General features: G+C 41.1%; 1 protein-coding gene and 1 non-coding gene across 9 annotated transcripts in view; both read right to left on the bottom strand.

Annotated features, from left to right (window-relative positions):
* TCP11L1 (t-complex 11 like 1) overlaps positions 1 to 15,241 on the bottom strand; it is a 31,924-nt gene extending 16,683 nt beyond the window's left edge. Inside the window, exons 1-6 of one of the 8 annotated variants that reach the window (XM_059931350.1) lie at positions 14,869 to 15,238; positions 13,384 to 13,537; positions 11,796 to 11,979; positions 3,304 to 3,436; positions 1,989 to 2,109; positions 1,022 to 1,242 (exon numbers count right to left, since the gene is read on the bottom strand). In XM_059931350.1, the coding sequence (XP_059787333.1) occupies positions 1,022 to 1,242; positions 1,989 to 2,109; positions 3,304 to 3,436; positions 11,796 to 11,955 (635 nt within the window). In that variant the 5' untranslated portion in view covers positions 11,956 to 11,979; positions 13,384 to 13,537; positions 14,869 to 15,238. Of the gene's footprint in view, positions 1 to 1,021; positions 1,243 to 1,988; positions 2,110 to 3,303; positions 3,437 to 11,795; positions 11,980 to 13,383; positions 13,538 to 14,831 lie in introns of those variants that run through there. The other 7 variants (XM_059931352.1, XM_059931353.1, XM_059931354.1 and 4 more) reach the window with 7 other exon arrangements.
* Positions 790 to 893, bottom strand: LOC132371198 (U6 spliceosomal RNA). Its single transcript, XR_009504818.1, has one exon. It is a non-coding gene; the product is annotated as a U6 spliceosomal RNA (small nuclear RNA).
* Positions 15,242 to 20,127: the final 4,886 nt, after the last annotated feature.

Raw genomic sequence — 20,127 nt, 5'->3', positions numbered from 1 at the left:
ATTTAAAAATAAACATTCAAAAGACTAAAGGAAGTTAACATGGACTAAACGTTAGTTAATAGGATTATATTAATGTTAAATTTCTTGAATGTCCTGGTTGTATTTTGATTATGTGGGAGAATATCCACATTCTTAGGAAGTAGTTGCTGAAATAGTTAAGGGTGAAATGTCATAATATCTGACATTAACCGTCAGAAGGTTCAGGGGAAAAAATATACATACATACGTACATACTCAATGTGCACATACTCAGTGTATATATAAAAAGATAAAGCAAACTGACTAAATGTTAAAAACTGGTGGATCTATGTAAGGGTTGTATGAGTGTTGATTGTATTGTTTTTGCAACTTTTCTGTAGGTTTGTAATTTTTCAAAATAAAATGCTGAGGCAAAAAAAAACTTAAAAAAATTTATATATCAATATGACAATAGTGATTGTGCCTTTGTGTGGTAAAATTATGGGTGAATTTTTTCCTTCTTTCTCCTTTTCTACAGTTTACAAAATGTTTGCTTTTTTAAAAATATTTCATGCTTTTTTGTTTCATTGGATTTATATTGATTTTAGTAAAAAACGGATTTGAATTTTAACATTTTTAAAACATATGCTAATTATCAGTCTTTACCTTGACCTGCCTTCAACCAGTTAAAGAGTATACAGACTATAACCTCACCCAGAGTCTCAAGTTCACTGTCTTTTTCCCCTTCCTTCCTTCCTTTCAGCCTTCCCTTTCTCTTCCCTCCCTTCATTCCATCCCTCCCTCCTTTTCTTATCATAATCATTATTTTTAAAAAATACAGAACGCTTCACGAACTTGCGAGTCATCCTTGCGCAGGGGCCACGCTAATCTCTGCATGGTTACAATTTTAGTATATGTGCTGCCAAAGTGAGCACAGCAAAATATTTGCTTTTTAATTTTTTTTTTTTTTTAATTCATGAATACCTACACTTGAGGAAGTCTAACTCTGAAAATAGGCTCTGTATTTTAGGTGCCCTGAAGGTGATTAACACAGTGCCCATACCTGAAAAGGGGCACTATTTCCTTAAGGTCCTTTAGTTTCTTCACTTCCTCATCTCGAACAGGTGCGCACAGTGTCCCCATCATGCCAATAATGAATTCTGCCAGCTTGGAAATGTCCAGGGCCCCATTCTCTGCCTCCTGCTTTATCAGATCCAGATCCAAGACTTCTGTTATCTGGTTTCTCAGTCTAGTGTGACCAGGCAGCAAGAAAGATAAGAGTGTCTACAAGAGAGCACAGCCAAGTTTAATCAAAGCTTCCTAGTCAGAAGCCATTTTTGATTATATGTAAAGGAATTTACAATTATTCCAATAAGGGCTTACCAACTGTTATCGTAATGGTGCACACATTTTAACCTCTTATTCAACAAATCGACAGAAAAACATGTTTACAAATCATTTAGACTAGCTATTTAAGCTTCCATTTAAGCTCTAGGTAGCAATCAACTGGACGCAGTAAGAAAAAACTGTTAAAAGTGAAAAAAAAAAAAACCCCACATTAATTAGTGTGTGCCTGTGAGCTAACGACAGATGGCAATTTCCACAGACACATTACTTCTTTGGAAAACTGTTGCTAAAGGTGTTACAAAAACAGTTCTACCTTTCACTTAATGCCTTCTCTATCCCAAAGACTGAATCGCTTTTTTGGTCATTATTTATTGAAGGTGTTTATTAAAATTTTTATAAATTATCTATATTTTATAAAATAACTTGTTTTCTTTAAATAATTCTGTTTTCAAAAATATGAACCTTCTTTTCATTTAGAAGAGTAATGCCCTCAGGTTATCACAGCTTCTTTGAAAATTTTTAAAGGGCAGTAAGCCACAAATACCCTAAATCCACATTTCAGCAAGCAATTTAAAATCCTTATCCTTCAATATCATTAAAGCCTTCTGGCACAGTAACACAGAGAGGTTGAATAAATACTCCTAACACACGAAGAAAGCACCACGACTTGCTCTTCGCCTCACCTCTTTAATCTCACCAACAAGCTTGATGGCCCGGTCATAAGTTGGGGGGTCTTCACTTAACTGGACACTCAAGCAATCCCAAAAAGCTTTATGTACAATATCCTTTACTTTCTTCTCCAAGCTGGAGGCAAATGGAAAAAAAAGCAAAAGCAAATAAAATATTATTGCCTCAAACTACTTTCAAAAGCACAAATTCTACAGGTTTAGGGTAAGAAAATTTTTTTAAATTATTTGGATGAGGGAAAGATTTCCCAGATATACCTAAACCAATCACATACTTATTTTTAGTTAGTGATTTATTTCAATGAGTACCTCATTGGACAGAATAACTTTTAACTGATTTGACAGGTGACGTTAGTCCAAATAACAGCCCATAACAGTGCCATATGATAAAAAGAATACTGGAAAGTTCAGATCTGTTAATTTAAGTTCCCCGATACCAGCAAGTTTCCTAAGATGTTTATGATTAAGTAGTTTAAGACTTTAAACTTTAAGTTTGTTTCCTAAAATTATCCTATTCCCATGTGACATATTGGACAACTGTTCAATTAGGTACCAAACTACTGATATAACAACTTATATATAGCATTTCAGGAAAACCAGTCTTTATGTCATGAGAGCAAAACAAGTAATTAATTCTTCATGATTAATGTGAAAAAGTACTATCCTTGCAGAACATATAAGAAATGTTTGTCAAGTCATATTCAGAAGCCTCATGCGGGAGACACTATAGCTTGCTGACCCAGCAGCCATCGCTCCTCCTTTGTCAACAGAATCCCGATTTTTTTCATGGTACTTTCACAATTATAACGGGCAATGTTTTTTCCTTCTTGCGACAATCCATCTTTAAAAGGTGCACCTTACAATCAACAGAATTTTAGATTCAATATGATATGTGCCAGGCACTAGGTAGGGATAGAGAATAAAGCATAGTCCTTGTCTCTAAGGAGTTTACAATCTGGTGAAGAATGCAAGTAAACCAACAACTACAGTAAAATGTGATAGTTACAAAGAAGAAATGAAGGAGACAGTGCAATGAACACACAAGAGGAGGCAGCTAAACCCTATGGAGTGGGAAGAAGCTGACACGCAAGACTTCCACAGGAGGTTTCCAGACCTTTTATTACATTGTCAAGGATCAGTGGTCCTGAGATCTACTATCGAACTCTAGTAATTCCCAGGATAAGGAATATATTTTACCAACATACGAAAGGAAAAATATATTAGAATATATTGACATCAAGTGAAGGAAACATTTCCAGAACTGGGAAATGGCTTTGTTCTACCAAACAAGATAACTCAGTAACCGCCTTACCTGTCTTCTGGTAATTCAACTGGTTTAATCCGAAAGTCTCCATTTATGACAATTTCATGGGCTATGGTCATGTTAGTGACTCCTTTTGCTGTCTCTAGAAGTTCTTCTACTGTCACGAATCGAGGAGGACTAGCTATAACAAAAACCCAGTGTAAGAGGTCTGTTCCTCTAGATTAGGATTTCTATTAAATTAAGGAGAAGGTAGTGGTTCTGGTACCAGCTAAAAATTTCAGTTATCCCTTTACTTATGAAAATATTCTGGCAATTTCAAATAGAATTTTACCTATTTCATATTCTTTTTTTTCTTTTAACCTAGAATCCTAAAAGCACAGATCATTTACAATACTCAAAACATCTTTTTTTTTTTTTTTTGCCAAAACTGGTCAATGGAAAATGATTACAGTAAACTAAGACTTAGAAAAACTTTTTAAAGTTACTGATTATCACCTTCCCAGCAAGCTGAGAGTTTATTTTCTAATCCCTATGCCTCCTGTCTACCCTAAATGGAAAAAAGACACCAGATTTAGGATCTTCTCTTTTGTTCCCATCAGCAGTTTACACTTTGCTCCATCGTTAGCACTGTGCCTTGAACGAGTCTCCCCAAATTAAAATAGCCTTGAGACAGGTGCTGTTTAAACAGTGCTAAAACCACTACCCTGTACAGGATACTAGGACAATATAAGAATTCTGAAGTTGACAAAGGAACAAATTAGAGTGTGTGACACAAGAATTTGTAGAATGCAGGCTCACTGAATCAAAAACCTCAGAGTCATCTCTGACTTCTCCCTTTCCACTGCGCTGCTATCCAGGTCCTGCAGATTTTACTTCTGTGTCAACTGTGGCAATAGCCTCATAACTGGTCTCTGTTCTTCGCTTTCTTTTGATAAAGTTTGAGATTTATCTTCCATAAAAAAAGTTCTCACCAATCTCCCCAGGTGTTCTAAGCCAAGGAACAAAGGGTAATTCCTACTTTTAAAAAGTCTATGATTAAATACTTGCATTTTTGGTTTATCAGTTATATCTCAATAAAGCTGGGTTATTTTGTTTGCTTTTTTATAGAAGTCCATGATAGCAGGTCTTTAGCTTATATCAGAATCACAGGGAAGGCTTATGAAGACAGATTGCTGGGCCCCCTCTCAGGGTTCTGATTTAGCCTGTCTGGGTGGGGCTGGAGAACTGCATCTCTCATAAGACTCCAGCTGATACTGATGGTTTCAGAAATCACACTTTGAAAAGCACTGGCCTAGAAGATGATTATATTAATTTTATGTAATGGTGATAAGATCTGGGCTTAAAATGAGATAAAAATGCCACTGGTTTACACCGGGTTTAATAGTTGTAAAGATCTTCCTAGGTTAGTGAAAAGTTATTTTCCCTCTTCTTTTACTTTTTTCTTTTGCTCACCAGAAAAAGGAATCAAATCTAAGAGCTGGTCATATTCCGTCTGGTAAAAATCTTTATTTACTCACATAAGGGGAAGTTGAGGAAACTCACAAAATTTTTTTCAGCATTTCCAGAGAATATTAATAAAATTAATAAAGAATATCAGCTTTGTGGATACTGGTAAAATGCAATAAATATCTAAAATCAAGGCCCAACAGATCTTTTCAATTCTCAGTATTATTTAGATGTCAATTTCTACCAAATGATCTACTGATAAAATGCAATCCCAATCAAAATCCCAGCAAAGTTTTTGTTGAAATTGCCAGACTGATTCTAAAATTTGTATGGAAATGCACAGGACCTAGAAAAGCCAAAACTATTTTGAAAAAGAAGAATAAAGTTGGAGGACTTATACTAAGTGATTTCAAGACTTACTATAATGCTAATAATCAAGACAGTGTGTGTCTGGCATGAGGACAGACATATAGACGAACTGAACAGAGCAGAGGATCCAAAAATAGACTGGTGCACACACATACATATGTATATTTGTGGTCAATAAGGCAAGATTAGTTTTTTTATCAAATAGTGCTGGAACAATTAGAAATCTATAAATAATAGAATGACCCTCAACCCTTACCTCACATGATAAATAAAAACTAACTCAAAATGAACTGCAGACCTAAATATAAAAGCTAAAACTGTAAGACTTCTAAGAGAAAACACAGACAAAAATCTTTGCGATCTTGGATTACACAGAATTTCTTAGATAGGATACAAAAAGCTTAAAATGTAAGAGAAAAAACTGATAAATTAAACTTTACCAAAAGTCAAAACTTTTGCTCTGTGGAAGACTCTATTAAGAAAATGAGGGACTTCCCTGGTGGTCCAGCAGGTTCAAGACTCTGTTCCCAATGCAGGGGGCCCGGGTTCAATCCCTGGTTGGGGAACTAGATCTCGCATGTATGCCACAACTAAGAGTCCGCATGCCACAACTAAGAAGTCCACATGCCACAACTAAAAAAAAAAAGATCCCGCATGCTGCGTCACTTTGGAAAACAGTCTCTCAGTTTCTTATCAAGTAAAACATACATACACTTACCACATGACCCAGCAACCCCATTCCTAGGTCTTTACCCAAGAAAACTGAAAACATATGGCCATGTAAAGACTTGTACTCAAATGTTCATAGCAGCTTTCTTCATAACATTCAAAACCTGGAACTAATCCAAGTGTCAGTAAAAGAATGGACAAACAACTGTAGTATAACTATACCATGTAATACTACTCAGCAATAAAAAAGGAACAAACTACTGACACATGCAAAACCATGGATGAATCCTAAAAGCATTATCCCTAGTGAAAGAGTCAGATACAAAAGACTGTACAGTAGGGACTTCCCTGGTGGCGCAGTGGTTAAGAATCCGCCTGCCAACGCAGGGGACACGGGTTTGAGCTCTGGTCCAGGAAGATCCCACATGCCATGGAGCAACTAAGCCCGTGCACCACGGCTACTGAGCCTGAGCTCTAAAGCCCGCGAGCCACAACTACTGAAGCCCACGTGCCACAACTACTGAAGCCTGCGTGCCTAGAGCTCATGTTCCGCAACAAGAGAAGTGACCGCAGTGAGAAGCCTGCGCACTGTAATGAAGAGTAGCCCCCGCTCGCTGCAACTAGAGAAAGCCCGTGCGCAGCAACAAAGACCCAACGCAGCCAAAAATAAATAAATATTTTAAAAAACTGTCGCTAAATTGTTACAGCATTTGTGCACTGACGCTCTGTTACAGAAACTGAAAACCTCATTAAGTTAAACATGCCCTTTGGGAGCCTGGCAAACAGATTCCAAAATAAAATGAAGGTCTAATTCAGAATGGCTTACTCTCACCTTTCTTCACTAAGGGGTTCTGGGACCGGAAAAGTCTACACACTCTAAGAGATGCTTCCAGTCACACAAGTGGATGGACATTTATTGAGGGCAGATGGCAAATGTCACCCAAAGAGCTATACTATAGACTGAGTACAGTGAAGCAAGGGGTAAAGCTTATCTATTGAACATATTACACTGTGTGGAAATGGTTTGTTACAGTATCTTCCTCACTAGATTGCAAGCTCTAGGAGGACAGAGAACATGTGTGCCTGGTTCACTGCTGGACTCCCGCTACACAGTGTGCACTCAATCAACACTGACTGATTAACTAAATATAGGGACACCATAATTCAGTCTGGTCTTGCACTTTAGAAAGGTAAGAACTCGGTGTCACGCATCTATCTAATGAATTTCATAAGGACCTGATTTAATAAACTAAAATGCTAAATGGGAAATATTAACTGGAATAACAATTGATGTTTTTCATCTGAATATGGCAACTTTTACTGATCAACTAGGTGATTAAATGCTAGAGCAAAAGGTGCATTGTGAGCAGAGAATTAAAGTATATTAAAGGGACTTCCCTGGTGGTGCAGTGGTTAAGAATTGCCTGCCAATGCAGGGGACAGGGGTTTGAGCCCTGGTCGGGGAAGATCCCACATGCTGCGGAGCAACTGGGCCCGTGCGTCACAGCTACTAAGCCTGCTCTCTAGAGCCTGCAAGTCACAACTACTGAAGCCCGCGCACCTAGATCCCATGCTCCGCAACAAGAGAGGCCACCACAATGAGAAGCCCACGCACCACAACGAAGAGTAGCCCCCGCTCACCGCAACTAGAGAAAGCCCAAGCACAGCAACAAAGAGCCAATGCAGCCAAAAATAAATAAATAAATAAATTTTTTTAAAAAAGTATATTAAAAAAAACTCCAAAAAAATAAAATGATACAAATGAGTCTGTATACAAAACAGAAACAGACTCAGAGACACAGAAAAACAAACTTATGGTTACCAAAAGGGAAAGGGAGAGGGGTAGGGATAAATTAGGAGTATGGAATTAACAGATACAAACTATTATACATAAAATAAGCAACAAGGATTTACCGTATAGCACAGAGAACTATATTCAATATCTTGTGATAATGTATAAAGGAAAATAATCTGAAAATATATATATATATATACACATAACTGAATCACTTTGCTATACACCGGAAACTAACACAATATTGTAAATCAACTATACTTCAATTTTAAAAAATCACCATTAGAATAAAAGGGTAATATTGGTGCAGGCAAGATCATTGGCAAAGGCTAAAATCAGTGAGTTGAAGTTTAAGCAGAAACAGGATGTCTGCATAGTCCCCAAGTACTGTAAGCAGATAGGGTAGGTGGTCTCCAGAGAAGAAGAACCAGGCATGACTCTCTTGACATAAGAAGCCATTTTTTTTTTTTTTTATAAGTTTATTTATTTTGGCTGCGTTGGGGCTTCGTTGCTGTGCGAGGGCTTTCTCTAGTTGCGGCAAGCGGGGGCCACTCTTCATCGCGGTGCGCGAGCCTCTCATTGCGGTGGCCTCTCTCGTTATGGAGCATGGGCTCTAGGTGCGCACGGGCTTAGGTGCTCCGCGGCACGTGGGATCCTCCTGGACCAGGACTCGAACCCGTGTGCCCTGCATTGGCAGGCAGACTCTCAACCACTGCGCCACCAGGGAAGTCCCAAGAAGCCATTTTTGACCTAAGCCACTCTGTGATGTAAGCCTGGCCACAGTGCTTGCTCTTGAACAGATCTCAGTAATTTAGTAAGATATGCGTAACAATGTGATACATATCTTTGAGTTCTGCAGGAACTAAGGCCCCCACCCCGGTGGAGGATGGTAACTGCATGCTGAGACCCCAGACTGGTCAGAACCAGAGGAATGATGATGTTGACCTTTTTCTACATTCTGTATCTGTTACTAAAAGTTCTGAACCCAAATTCCATTACATGCAGGGGAAGTGGGGTGAAGGTTTTTTCCCCACACCACCAAGCAATTCTCTGACACCAGACGGGTGTCGTACAATTCAACTCAATTCTGACACTATCTACCTGGAGACAGCATCAGATTCCACAGGTTAAGGGCTCAGTCCTACAAGACTGTGCCCCCTGCCCCCACCCCCACTTCAGACAACAGTCCCAAGTACAGATTGTCACTTTTTTTTTTTCCCCTAACTGGATACCTTTTATTTATTTTTATTGCCTGGCTGGGATCTCCAGTTCAGTTTTAATTAGAAGTAATGAGAGTAAATATCCATGTCTTGTTCTCAAACTTACAGGGAGAAACATTCATTCTTTCACCATTGAGTATGATGTTAACTGTAAGAGTCTCTAAATGTCCTTTTATATTTTGTGGATGTTCTCTTCTTTATTTGCTGAGAGTTTTTACCATAAACTGATGTTAAATGTTATCAAAATAAGTCTATTTGTTTTAAACAAACACATTATTTTGCTTCCTATGAACCAGGCACCGTTCTAAAATGCTTTACAAATAGTATCTCATTTAATCCTCTAACAGTCCTAGTAACATGAACTAGTTTTGAACTAACAGTGAATTACTATTGTCCCCATTCAGATAAAGAAATAGGCATAGAGAGGTTAAGTAACCAAAATGACATGGCTAGTAAGTAGCAAGTCACCTCTGCTTCTGACAGACTGGCTATGGATGGGAAGTTCCAATAACCTCTCCTTGCGTTCAATTAATTCGCTAGAGCAGCTCATGGAAGTCACAGAAACATTTTACATACTAGATTACTGGTTTATTATAAAAGGATGTAACTCAGAAACAGCCAGATGGAAGAGGTGCATAGGGCAAGGTATGGGGAAGCAGTGTGCCACTCTCCCAGCACCTCCACGTCTTCACCAACCCAGAGCTCCCTGAACCCCATCCTTCTGGGTTTTTATGCAGGCTTCATTACATAGGCAAACTTGATTAAATAATTGGCCATTGGCAACTGATACAACCTCCAGCTCCACCCTCCTCCCCAGAGGTGGGGGGTGCGTGGGTGGGACTGAAAGTTCCAACCCTCTAATCACAAGGTTGAGTCCCCTGGCAAACAAGCTGCCATCCTTTGGTTAGGTTACCTAGGTGCTTTCCAAGTCAGCATAACAAAAGCCATCTTTCTAGCTCTCATCACTTAGGAAATTCCAATAGTTTAGCAGCTCTGTGCCAGGAACAGGACAAAAACCAAACATGTATTTCCTATTATAAATCACAGTATCACAGTTACCAATAGCAGTTCTACCCTTAAAACATTACTCTGTATTATAGTTTGCAAGGCTAAAGGCTATCTTTTTGCTTTTAATTTGTAGAATCCCAGATGTGATTTTATGGTTACTTATAAATTCAGTTTGGGAGAAATGTCTGCAAACAGCTAATTTCATATTTTATAAATTCTTATTTATGCTCTATGCAGGCAGTGATGTCTCCTGACCTGGTCCCCAGACTATGGGGTCTTAGTTTTACCACTGGAGTCCACAGCCCTATACCTACCTATTACTACAAGGAGAAAGAGCAAGAAAGCCAGAAACAATATTTTAGGTCATTGATTTTAAACCTCATTTTGATATCGATCTCTATGAGAATTTAATGAAAGCTTCCATGACCTTCTTCCTAGAAAAATGCACATACACACACATGTTGATACACTTTTTTGACTGCTCCTGGGTTCCCCAACTCTTGATCATGGGTCCCAGGATAAGTTGCCTTAAGGACATAACCATATACAATTTCAGATAGTCTAGTGTTGGCCTGACATTAATTTGGAATCATGCCATCAAACTGACAGGATGCCAAAGACAAGGACATAAATCAAAGAACAACTGAAGATCTAAACCAAAGGTACTTCTTTACCAGAAACTGCAAGTGATAAAACTACCATATTGGCCATAGACAGCCACATTACAGCTATCAGTCCTCGGTATCTTTAAATGCAACAGATGGGGGAATTCCCTGGCGGTCCAGTGGTTAGGACTCTGCGCTTTCACTGCGCAGGGTGTGGGTTCAATCCCTGGTCGGGAAACTAAAATCCCACAAGGCGTGTGATGCGGCCAAAAAAAAAAAATTTTTTTTTTATAATAAGTAAATAAATGTAACAGATGACATGTTAGTAGCAGTAGTATTAACAACTAATGTTTACTGAGCATTTATTATGTGCCAAGCACTGTTCTAAGGGCTTTACATGAATTCATTTAAACTTTACAACGACCCTAAGAGATAACGTGTATTTTCCTCATTTTAAAAACGAGAAAACAGATGGTTTCTAACTATACATATTGGAGACAAGGCCTAACACATGCATGATAGGCTGTTATTAACAGCATGTTTCCTTCCCTGAACACAATTTGACCTAGCAGTATACTGATCAAAATCTATGTGATAATAAACCACAATAAAATGGGGTCCACCAATGTTTGCTATAAGAATACTTTGTTGACTAATAAATTACCTGGGAGGGGCTTTTATCATTTTAAAAGAAACACACCTTAAACCCCAAAATGTTTGTACTTCTTCCAAATATGAAGGATTACTGATCATCTATACTTTAAAGAGATAACATCAACACTAACATTCTTAGACTATGACACCCCCTCTTAAAACTTTCATTTTTGCACTCACTTCAAAAACCTTGAGTGTTCTTAATAAAAGACATGAGTCGGAGCAACCGCTGGGAATGCATGCGGAAACTGCCACCCTTTCATCTACGAAGCCTGCTCCCTGCCAGGGATCTGAAATGACTTCACCACACACAGTTAGCAAAGTGAATCCCCTCAGCCTCGTGGGAACTAAGCCCCCAGGCAGTGAAGTTAGGGTGTGGTGAACTCACTCACAGTCAAAAACTTTTTTTTTCAACCTGCACAAGCACAGTCCTGGCTGGGACCTGCCTTGGGCTTTTCAAACACTCTTTTAATTAAAGCTGCAATTTGCACTCAACCTTCCTATTTCTCAGAGCATTTCAGGCAAACTGGAATGTCACTGAGGCTGGAGGAAAGCAGGAATATTCTGGACATTATTCTAAAATTTTAATTTCTCATGCAATTGAAAACCCACAAGTGACTAGGCTGTCAGTTGCTAATGCTAAAATGTTAATTATTGGCAATGTTATCATATTATTAGAACCTAGTTCAAGGCCACATGTACAAGGAAGCATAATAAAAATATCATCTGAAAACAATGAAAATATTGCTTCTAACCAAAGTCAAATGTGCTTACAGTGAGGTCTTTGCACTCTTTGGGTGCTAGGAGAGCCCGACTTTATTTTCTGTAAAGCTTCATCAGAATCTTCCACAGCATCTTCAAGGCCTTGCTCAGAATCATTTGATTTTGATTTTCCTTCTTCATTTATATTGGACTTGTCAAGGTTTTCAGACATTCTCAATTAAGTTCATTCACTTTCCTAGGGGGAAAAAGAAAATGAACCAAAATGTTCTTGCTCTGACACTAACTAGCAGTGTGACTCTGGGCAAATGATTTAACTTCTTTGGCTTTCAGATTTCTCATCTGTAAAAATCAAAGGGCTTGCTAAAATCTTATCCAGCTATAATATTCTACTTCAATGATTAAACAGATCACCTGTAAAATGACACTTGTAACTATCAAATTTATGGACCTGTACCTCAGAGAGTAACAAGTTCGAATACTTCTGTCCCAATCTGAATACCATGTCATGAGAACACAGGACCTTAAACTGTTGGGAGGTAACACTATAAATTGCCTGCTTCTATTTTAATCAAAGAGTGATTCAATTCTTAAATTCTTTACTTTCAGTCCTGAGAAGTGATAGGAAAACTCTGGAAATAATGCTTTTCATCGGGCTTCGAAGTAAATATACACTAGGCTGAGGAGTTGGTTCCCTGATCCTATTATGTGGATAAGACACCTGGGGATGACAAACAGAAGACAGAATCTCATGAAGCATTTAAGAAAAACGTGTGGGGCAAATTATTTTTATTAACTCCTTGCCAGTCAGCAGGAAAAAATGGTGAGTAAAGTAGGAAGTTGCAGACAACCATAATGTATGTGGTTGGGAGGGATTTTAATTGTCTTAGTTGCTGATTTGAAGAGGAGTAACACTTAACACGCTGGTTTGGGCCTGGTTAATAAAGGCCTGGAATAGTAACCTCTTAATTACTATAAATGGTTTTTGTCAAGTTTTTTTCCCCTAGAGTTCTCTATTCTTAATGTGTTTCCAAATAAGGGCAAAGAAAGACACAACATTTTCTGCATTTATAATACTGAAAATAATTAGCATTTGTACTATTAGCACTTGGAGATCACAAAACATTTTCATAAGCACTAACAGACTTTATTACACACCTGGATGTTAATCCAGGGATCAAAAGAAATGTTGACTATTTTCAGGAGGTTTGGGCAGACTCTCTTCTGTACATTAGAAGAGAAGAATCACTTGATATAATTATCTGAACATCAGATACCCCCATTAAACAGAATGAAGTTATTGGAATTGACATTTCAGGCCTGTATTATTAATATGAAGGTTGCTTTACTGTAGTTCCCTTCTACCTTCTAGCAACCCACTCCAGACACCCATCTCCTCTGTCCTAAATCCTATCTGGCTCTGGAAATGCTCCAAGACCCAAAAGATAACATTACCAGCATATTCTATGAGAAAGGACCAACAAAAACACTTCTAATTTTATCCTCTTCACATGCTGGGAATTAGCTCAGAAGGATGAAGTAACGCATTCTGTGCAATAAGGAGGAAAATCAGGATTTCCAGGTCTTTAATACTAAGTTTAGTAAACTAACCCATCCTTGTAAAATTCGGCTCATGGCCTACCTCCTCCCAGGTCACTTTCCAACCTCACCAGTGTTTGCACCTTTCTCTGAACTCCTGTAGGGATGGTTATTAGACATCTGGCTTTCATCACTGCCTTAAATCCAATTCAAAATATCCTGATTTAAATAGGAATAGAACGATGAAAAGGCATGGTCTAGAGAGAGAGAGAGACATTCTTACAAGGAAATATAGTGAAACTTGAGCGTTAATGGCATTATGAAATCACTAGGGGAATACAGCAGGGGGAGAAACTAACTCTGCCTGGAAGGAGGTTGAGATAACCTTCCCAGAAAAGGTGACATTTGAGCTTGTCTTTTTGAAAAGAGTAGGATTTCACCCAATTAAAAACCATCTGGAGAGAATTCCCTGGCGGTCCAGTAGTTAGGACTCAGCACTTCCACTGCAGGGGACACGGGTTCGATCCCTGGTCGGGGAACTAAGATCTGGCAAGCCAGGCTGTGTGGCCAAAAACAAAAAACAAAAAACAAAAAACTATCTGGAGGTGAAAAGGGGGGCCTTTCACTCAAAGGGCAGCATTTCACTCAAAGGGCACAAGCGAAAGCAAAAGAAAATAAGTAGAAGAACAAGCAGCAGGTGATGAAGAAGGAGAGATGGGTTGGGGTCAGATGGTAAAATTACAAGTTCTTATTTTTTAAAAAACTCTTCACCTAGATTTTTAACTTCTTAAGGGCCAGACCAACCACATTCCCCACGTATGCTCCACACATATAAGTATATCCTCCAAACAGATACCCACTAAGTATTTGTTGATAGCTGTGTCATCTCTTTAATGTCAGTTTAAACGGGACGCATGGGCGTTGGTCTCAGACATAGCTGGGTTCCAATTCTGGCTCTTTACTAGCAGTGTTAACTTCAACTTCCTCATCTGTAAAATGCAGCTACCTACCTCTTGGGTTTGGAGGACGTGTAAACGACAGAGCGTACATAACGACAGCTGGTGCACAATAGGCTTCCCACAAATGGTAACTATAATTAGAGGACTACAGGATGCAACGAGGAACCATTTAACTGCGTACAGCGTGCTCATTCACTCAACAAGCCCCCTGCTATGCCTAAAAAGGGAACCGAGGGGTAGAAGACCCTCGCTCTTGCCGTGAAGACCGTCTATCTGAGCCGCAAGCCGAGCCCAAGCTGCTCACAAGAGACTCCCCAGGAGAAAGGGTCTTTCAGCAAAAGAAAAGAGCTCTGTCCAGCGCCGGCGAGAATCACCTCCCCTAGCACTCAGCGCCACTCACGCCCAGCGTCCGGATTCCGTTGTAAACAACTGTTTGGGCCGGCGAGGGAGTGGCCGGGCCGGGGGCAAGCGAGGGAAGCGGGGCGCGCCTGGAGGACGGCCTCGAGGGGTGGGACAAAGGCTGCGCTAAGACTCAACCCTCCCGCCGTCTCTGCCTCTTCCTCGCCTCCACCCGACATCGGGGGGAACTGACCGACGGAAAAAGGAGAAGAAATGACTGTAATCTCGACCTTGTTCCTCCTGTGCGGGCCCCGCAGGGCTGCCAGCCTCCGCTTCCGCTTCCCTCACCTGTAGCGGAGTCGGCGTCCTCCCTCCTGCCGCTCGGCCGGGAATCTGGCGGGGGCCGGCGCTGCGGCGGAGGCGGGGAGGATGCGCGGCGAGCAGGGCGGTTCAGCCTCTGCCCCTCCAAGGCCGCACCCCTCACTGCGCTGCGAGCGGTCCTCCTCGCCCGGCTCGGGTGGGTAGCGGCCAGCGCGGCCGCTCCTCAGCGTCTGACAGCCGGAGACAGCTCTTAGCCCGGAGGCGCCGGTCCCACGCAGGGCGACGCCATGTCTCCGTACAGAAAGGTGGGAGGCGCGGCCGGATGCCGGCGGAGAGGGCCCAGTGGGCAGTGACTCGGAGCCGGGAGGCACCCCACCACCACCCACGCCACAGAGGGCGGCGCCATGTTTGCGTACGGAAAGGCGGGCGGCGGGGGAGGGGTCGTGGAGCCAGTCAAGTAACGGAAAAGGGTTGGCCGTTTAGCTGCAAAGCCTTCCCCGCCCTGGTTTTCAAATTTAAATATTACCTCACGTTTTGTAGCAGCATATAGTTCGTTCCCCTCCCCTCATTTTGGCTGTTAGAAAAAAAGGCATGCCCACCACCTTGATAGCCAAGTCTCATTTTAATGGCACAGATTCGGTTTGGTTTGGGTCATCTCTTTTATCTAAGTGGCTGCTACACTTTGTCGACAAGAAGAGCAAGACTTTAGCCCTGAAAAGATGGAAGGCAAGGGGGCAAACACGTCCCATGAGGGTTCAGCTCGGTTTAGACAGTTGAGAAACACAGTGAGCACTCAGCATTTTATGTACCGTCTGTGTTCTAGAAAGGAAACATCCCATGTTAAGACAAGCTTGTTCTGGAGCCTCCTTTCCTTTTGTCCCAGGTACCCGGGCCGTGGCTATCGCGGCGCTGGATAACTAGAAAACCATGCTTTTCTCAGCCTGTAGTAGTAAGATAGCAAGCTAAACGAATAGACATAGCTTTGGGGCCTAATCTTAAAAAGTAAAAGCTACGTGACTCTTGACTGTTCGTTAGTAAAACGCTTTAAGACTGAGCATCAAACATATGTGCCTTAAAATGAAGGTAACAAATCAAGTCTCCTACCTGCAGCCTATAAAACCTGCTAAATTTAAGTAACTAGAACAAAACAAGATGGAGTGGAATTTGTGCTTTCAAACGCTGTATCTAGGGCTTCCCTGGTGGCGCAGTGGTTAAGAATCTGCCTGCCAGTGCAGGGGACAGGGGTTCAAGCCCTGGTTGGGGAAGATCCCACATGCGGCGGAGCAACTAAGCCCGCGCGCCACAACTGCTGACCCTGCGCTCTAGAGCCCGGGAGCCACAACTACTGAAGTTCACGCGCCTAGAGCCCGTGCTCCGCAGCAAGAGAAGCCACCACAACTGCAATGTAAAGTAGTCCCCCCAGACCCCCTCCCTCCGAGGGGCGAAGAAACAAAGACCCAGTGCAGTCAAAAATAAATTAATAAATTTATTTTTAAAAAACACTACATCTAAATTGATCACACGTGGAAAGTTACTCCTAAAGTATTGAAGACTGATTGCAATACAGCAACCTCAAACCATTCACTAACTAGCACATTAAAGTAAGAATTTTTCCCTTAAACACACACAGTTCTCAGATGAGGATTCACTTTAGAGGGGTGAAAAACGTTAAGACACTCAGTTAACTGGAACTAAGATTTAGGCAGAAAACATTCAGTTCTCACTTCTGAGTCCAGACTAATATACCATAGTCTCTAGATTAGAGGTTCTCAACCCTGACTCCACCTCAGAATCTCCTGGGGAGCAGTGGTTCTAAAGCTATCATCTGAAGCTCAGGGGGGTGGGGTGGGTGGTGATGCCAGGCAAGAATTTTTAAGCTTCCCAGGTGATTCTAAGAGGCAGCCAGGCTAAAACCACCTTCCTAGAGAGATCTACCCCCACCTCCACGCCCCTAGCGAGAGTCCCTCTACCTTCCTTGAAGGATGAGTATAAACAATTTTCACAGGTGGAGAAGATGCTGCAACACCACCAAAACCACTGATTTGACTTGGATGGCTCACTTGTAATCTTTTGATATATTTCGAATTGTTTCCTTTAAATATTAAAAACATTGACACATGTTCCAGTTTGCTTTTTGGCTACAAGAACTGGAAATTCAAATTACCTCAAGGTAAAGGGATTTCACTGACAGGCTACCTAGGGTTTGGAAGAGGCAAGCTGGCTGCTGCTCTAGATTATTACTACTCTATCAACTCCCCAGGACACACAGGATCTCTTTCATCACACCTCTGCTTCTTGCTGCAGTTGGCTTCACTCCTCTCTACACTACAGACTAGCTCCTTTATTTTTCAGTCGTTCCTCCTTCAAAATTTAGATCTTTCTATACAGAATTTGATTGGCCAAGCTGATTTTTGTGCACAGTCTCATTAGCCTCCAGGTAGGCTGTCCTTGGATCAGTGCTTAGCCCTGGGCTACTCAGCTAGAGTGGTGGGGAAGCTCTTAGTCACCTAGGCATCAGTTGTTTAAGTGGGGATGGCTTTCCAAGAGGACATCATGGATTAGTGAATGAGGGCAAGCAGCAAATGACGATTGACAGTTCTAGTGATACAAGAGGGTTGTCCAAGGCATTCAGGGTAGCACCAGACCTGTAGTTTAAAACTTTGACAATGCTTGCCATAAACATGACCAATTTTTCTTAAAACTTTGTGCTGATGAAGTTTGAGGTAAACTGTGGTTTTACTAGATTTTCCATGAAATTAACATTCTATTAGAAGGCCACTTCTTCTAGGACCATGAATATAACTAGGCAGTTCTGCCTTCCCCTGAAGGAGAGGTGTTAGTTTTGTTGCCAAATAATCATGTTATTCCATGAAGTGCAAAATGAAGGTTGCAAATCAGGTAGTACACACACAGTTGCTGTCAACTATGGTCTCACCACACTTTCAGTAGTTTGTTTCTAAAAACTTCCTCACCCCTAAATTATGAAGTATCTTCTCTTTCACTTCATTGTAGAGAGCTGCCTTCCTTTCTTGCCTATGCAACAAAGCAAAATACACACCACAAAAAACCCACCTGACATAGTTATTCCCGGCTTTATTAGGAGAACTGGTATTTTATACTACAGATATGCCCTCAACTTTTTCCCATTTAAAGACTAGTCAATATCAGTTATATCTTACAGAAGATTGACATGCTAGCATATTGGTACATCATTTTAGTTTTCCCTACCTCTCATTAAAAGTCTAAATTTAAAATTCAGCCTCATTTTATTATTTTGTCTTTGAATGGTCATAATTCCTTTTTTTTTTTAATTTTTAAAATTTTATTTATTTTTGGCTGCATTGGGTCTTCGTTGTTGCGCGTGGGCTTTCTCCAGTTGCAGTGAGTGGGGGCTACTCTTTGTTGCAGTGCGCAGGCTTCTCATTGTAGTGGCTTCTCTTGTTGTGGAGCACGGGCTCTAGGCACGTGGGCTTCAGTAGCTGTGGCACGTGGGCTCAGTAGTTGTGGCTCACGGGCTCTAGAGCGCAGGCTCAGTAGTTGTGGTGCACGGGCTTCTTTGCTCCGCGGCATGTGAGATCTTCCCAGACCAGGGCTCGAACCCATGTCCCCTGCATTGGCAGGCAGACTCTTAACCACTGCGCCACCAGGGAAGCCCTCAGCCTCATTTTAATCTTTTGGTTTTATTTTTGTGAAGATGCACAATTTAAAATTGTATTATAGAAGTATTATATTGCACATCTATTTGCCAAGTATATCTTGACAGTGCAGTAGTTCCAAAGTAATCATTAACTTGGATAAAAAGTAGAAGACTTTAGCTCTAATTTACAAGAAATGAAGGACACAGAGGAACATGATAAAGGATAGTACAGGCTTGCAATCAGCTAAATCCAGACTGTGGGAAACTCAAGAACAGATGACCAGGTTTATTCAATGACAGAAAGAGAGAAAAGGAGAAGGAAGGAGGGATAAAGAGAAAAACCTCTAGAGTAAAAGATTTAAGAAGCACATTAACCAATTGCACTTTATGAACTTTGTTTGGATCCCTATTTGAATAAACTGTCAAAATCATTTGAGATCAGAAAATGTGAACACTGACTGCATTTTGATATTAAGGAATTGTGGCTTTGTGTGTAATAATGACACTGTGGTTATGTTTCTTTTTAATTTAATTTTATTTATTTATTTTTGTCTGCATTGGGTCTTCGTTGCTGTGCACAGGCTTTCTCTAGTTGCAGCAGGCAGGGGCTACTCTTCATTGCGATGCGCAGGTTTCTCATTGCGGTGGCTTCTCTTGTTGCAGAGCATGGGCTCTATGCGTGCGAGCTTCAGTAGTTGTGGCACATGGGCTCAGTAGTTGTGGCTCGTGGGCTTTAGAGCACAGGCTCAGTAGTTGTGGCCCACGGGCTTTAGAGCGCAGGCTCAGTAGTTGTGGCGCATGGGCTTAGTTGCTCCGCAGCATGTGGGATCTTCCTGGACCAGGGCTCGAACCCATGTCCCCTGCATTAGCAGGCGGATTCTTAACCACTGGGCCACCAGGGAAGTCCCTGAGGTTATGTTTTTAATGTCCTTATCTTTTAGCTATTCATACTGAAATTTAATAGATGAAGTGATAAGATATATTAAATTTGCTGAGGTGGGAGCACAGAATAGATTAAACAAGATTGGCCATGGGTTGACAACTGTTGAAACTGGATGATGAGTACATAAGAGTTCATTATTGGGGCTTCCCTGGTGGCGCAGTGGTTGAGAATCTGCCTGCCAATGCAGGGGACACGGGTTCGAGCCCTGGTCTGGGAAGATCCCACATGCCACGGAGCAACTGGGCCCGTGAGCCACAACTACTGAGCCTGCGCATCTGGAGCCTGTGCTCCGCAACAAGAGAGGCCGTGACAGTGAGAGGCCCGCGCACCGCGATGAAGAGTGGTCCCCGCTCGCCGAAACTAGAGAAAGCCTTCGCACAGAAACAAAGACCCAACACAGCCAAAAAAAAAAAAAAGAGTTCATTATTCTGTTCTCCCCTTATTTATATATGTTTGAAATTTTCCACAATAAGCTTTAAAAGATGTTGAAGTTTTCAAAAGCATTAGGACAGTTCAATTTTTGACTTGTCTACAGTTTATGGTAACTGACAAATTCACTTTAGCATAGCCTAAGTTTCTATCTTGTATCTTTAAGAAGTATACCTTTCAAGGTACAAACCATACTCCTATTAACTTGTAATTACAGAC

Source organism: Balaenoptera ricei, chromosome 8 (genome assembly GCF_028023285.1).
Source record: "Balaenoptera ricei isolate mBalRic1 chromosome 8, mBalRic1.hap2, whole genome shotgun sequence".
NCBI lineage: Eukaryota > Metazoa > Chordata > Mammalia > Artiodactyla > Balaenopteridae > Balaenoptera > Balaenoptera ricei.
The sequence above is the reverse complement of the archived record's forward strand: the minus strand, read 5'-3'. Positions and strand labels throughout refer to the sequence as shown.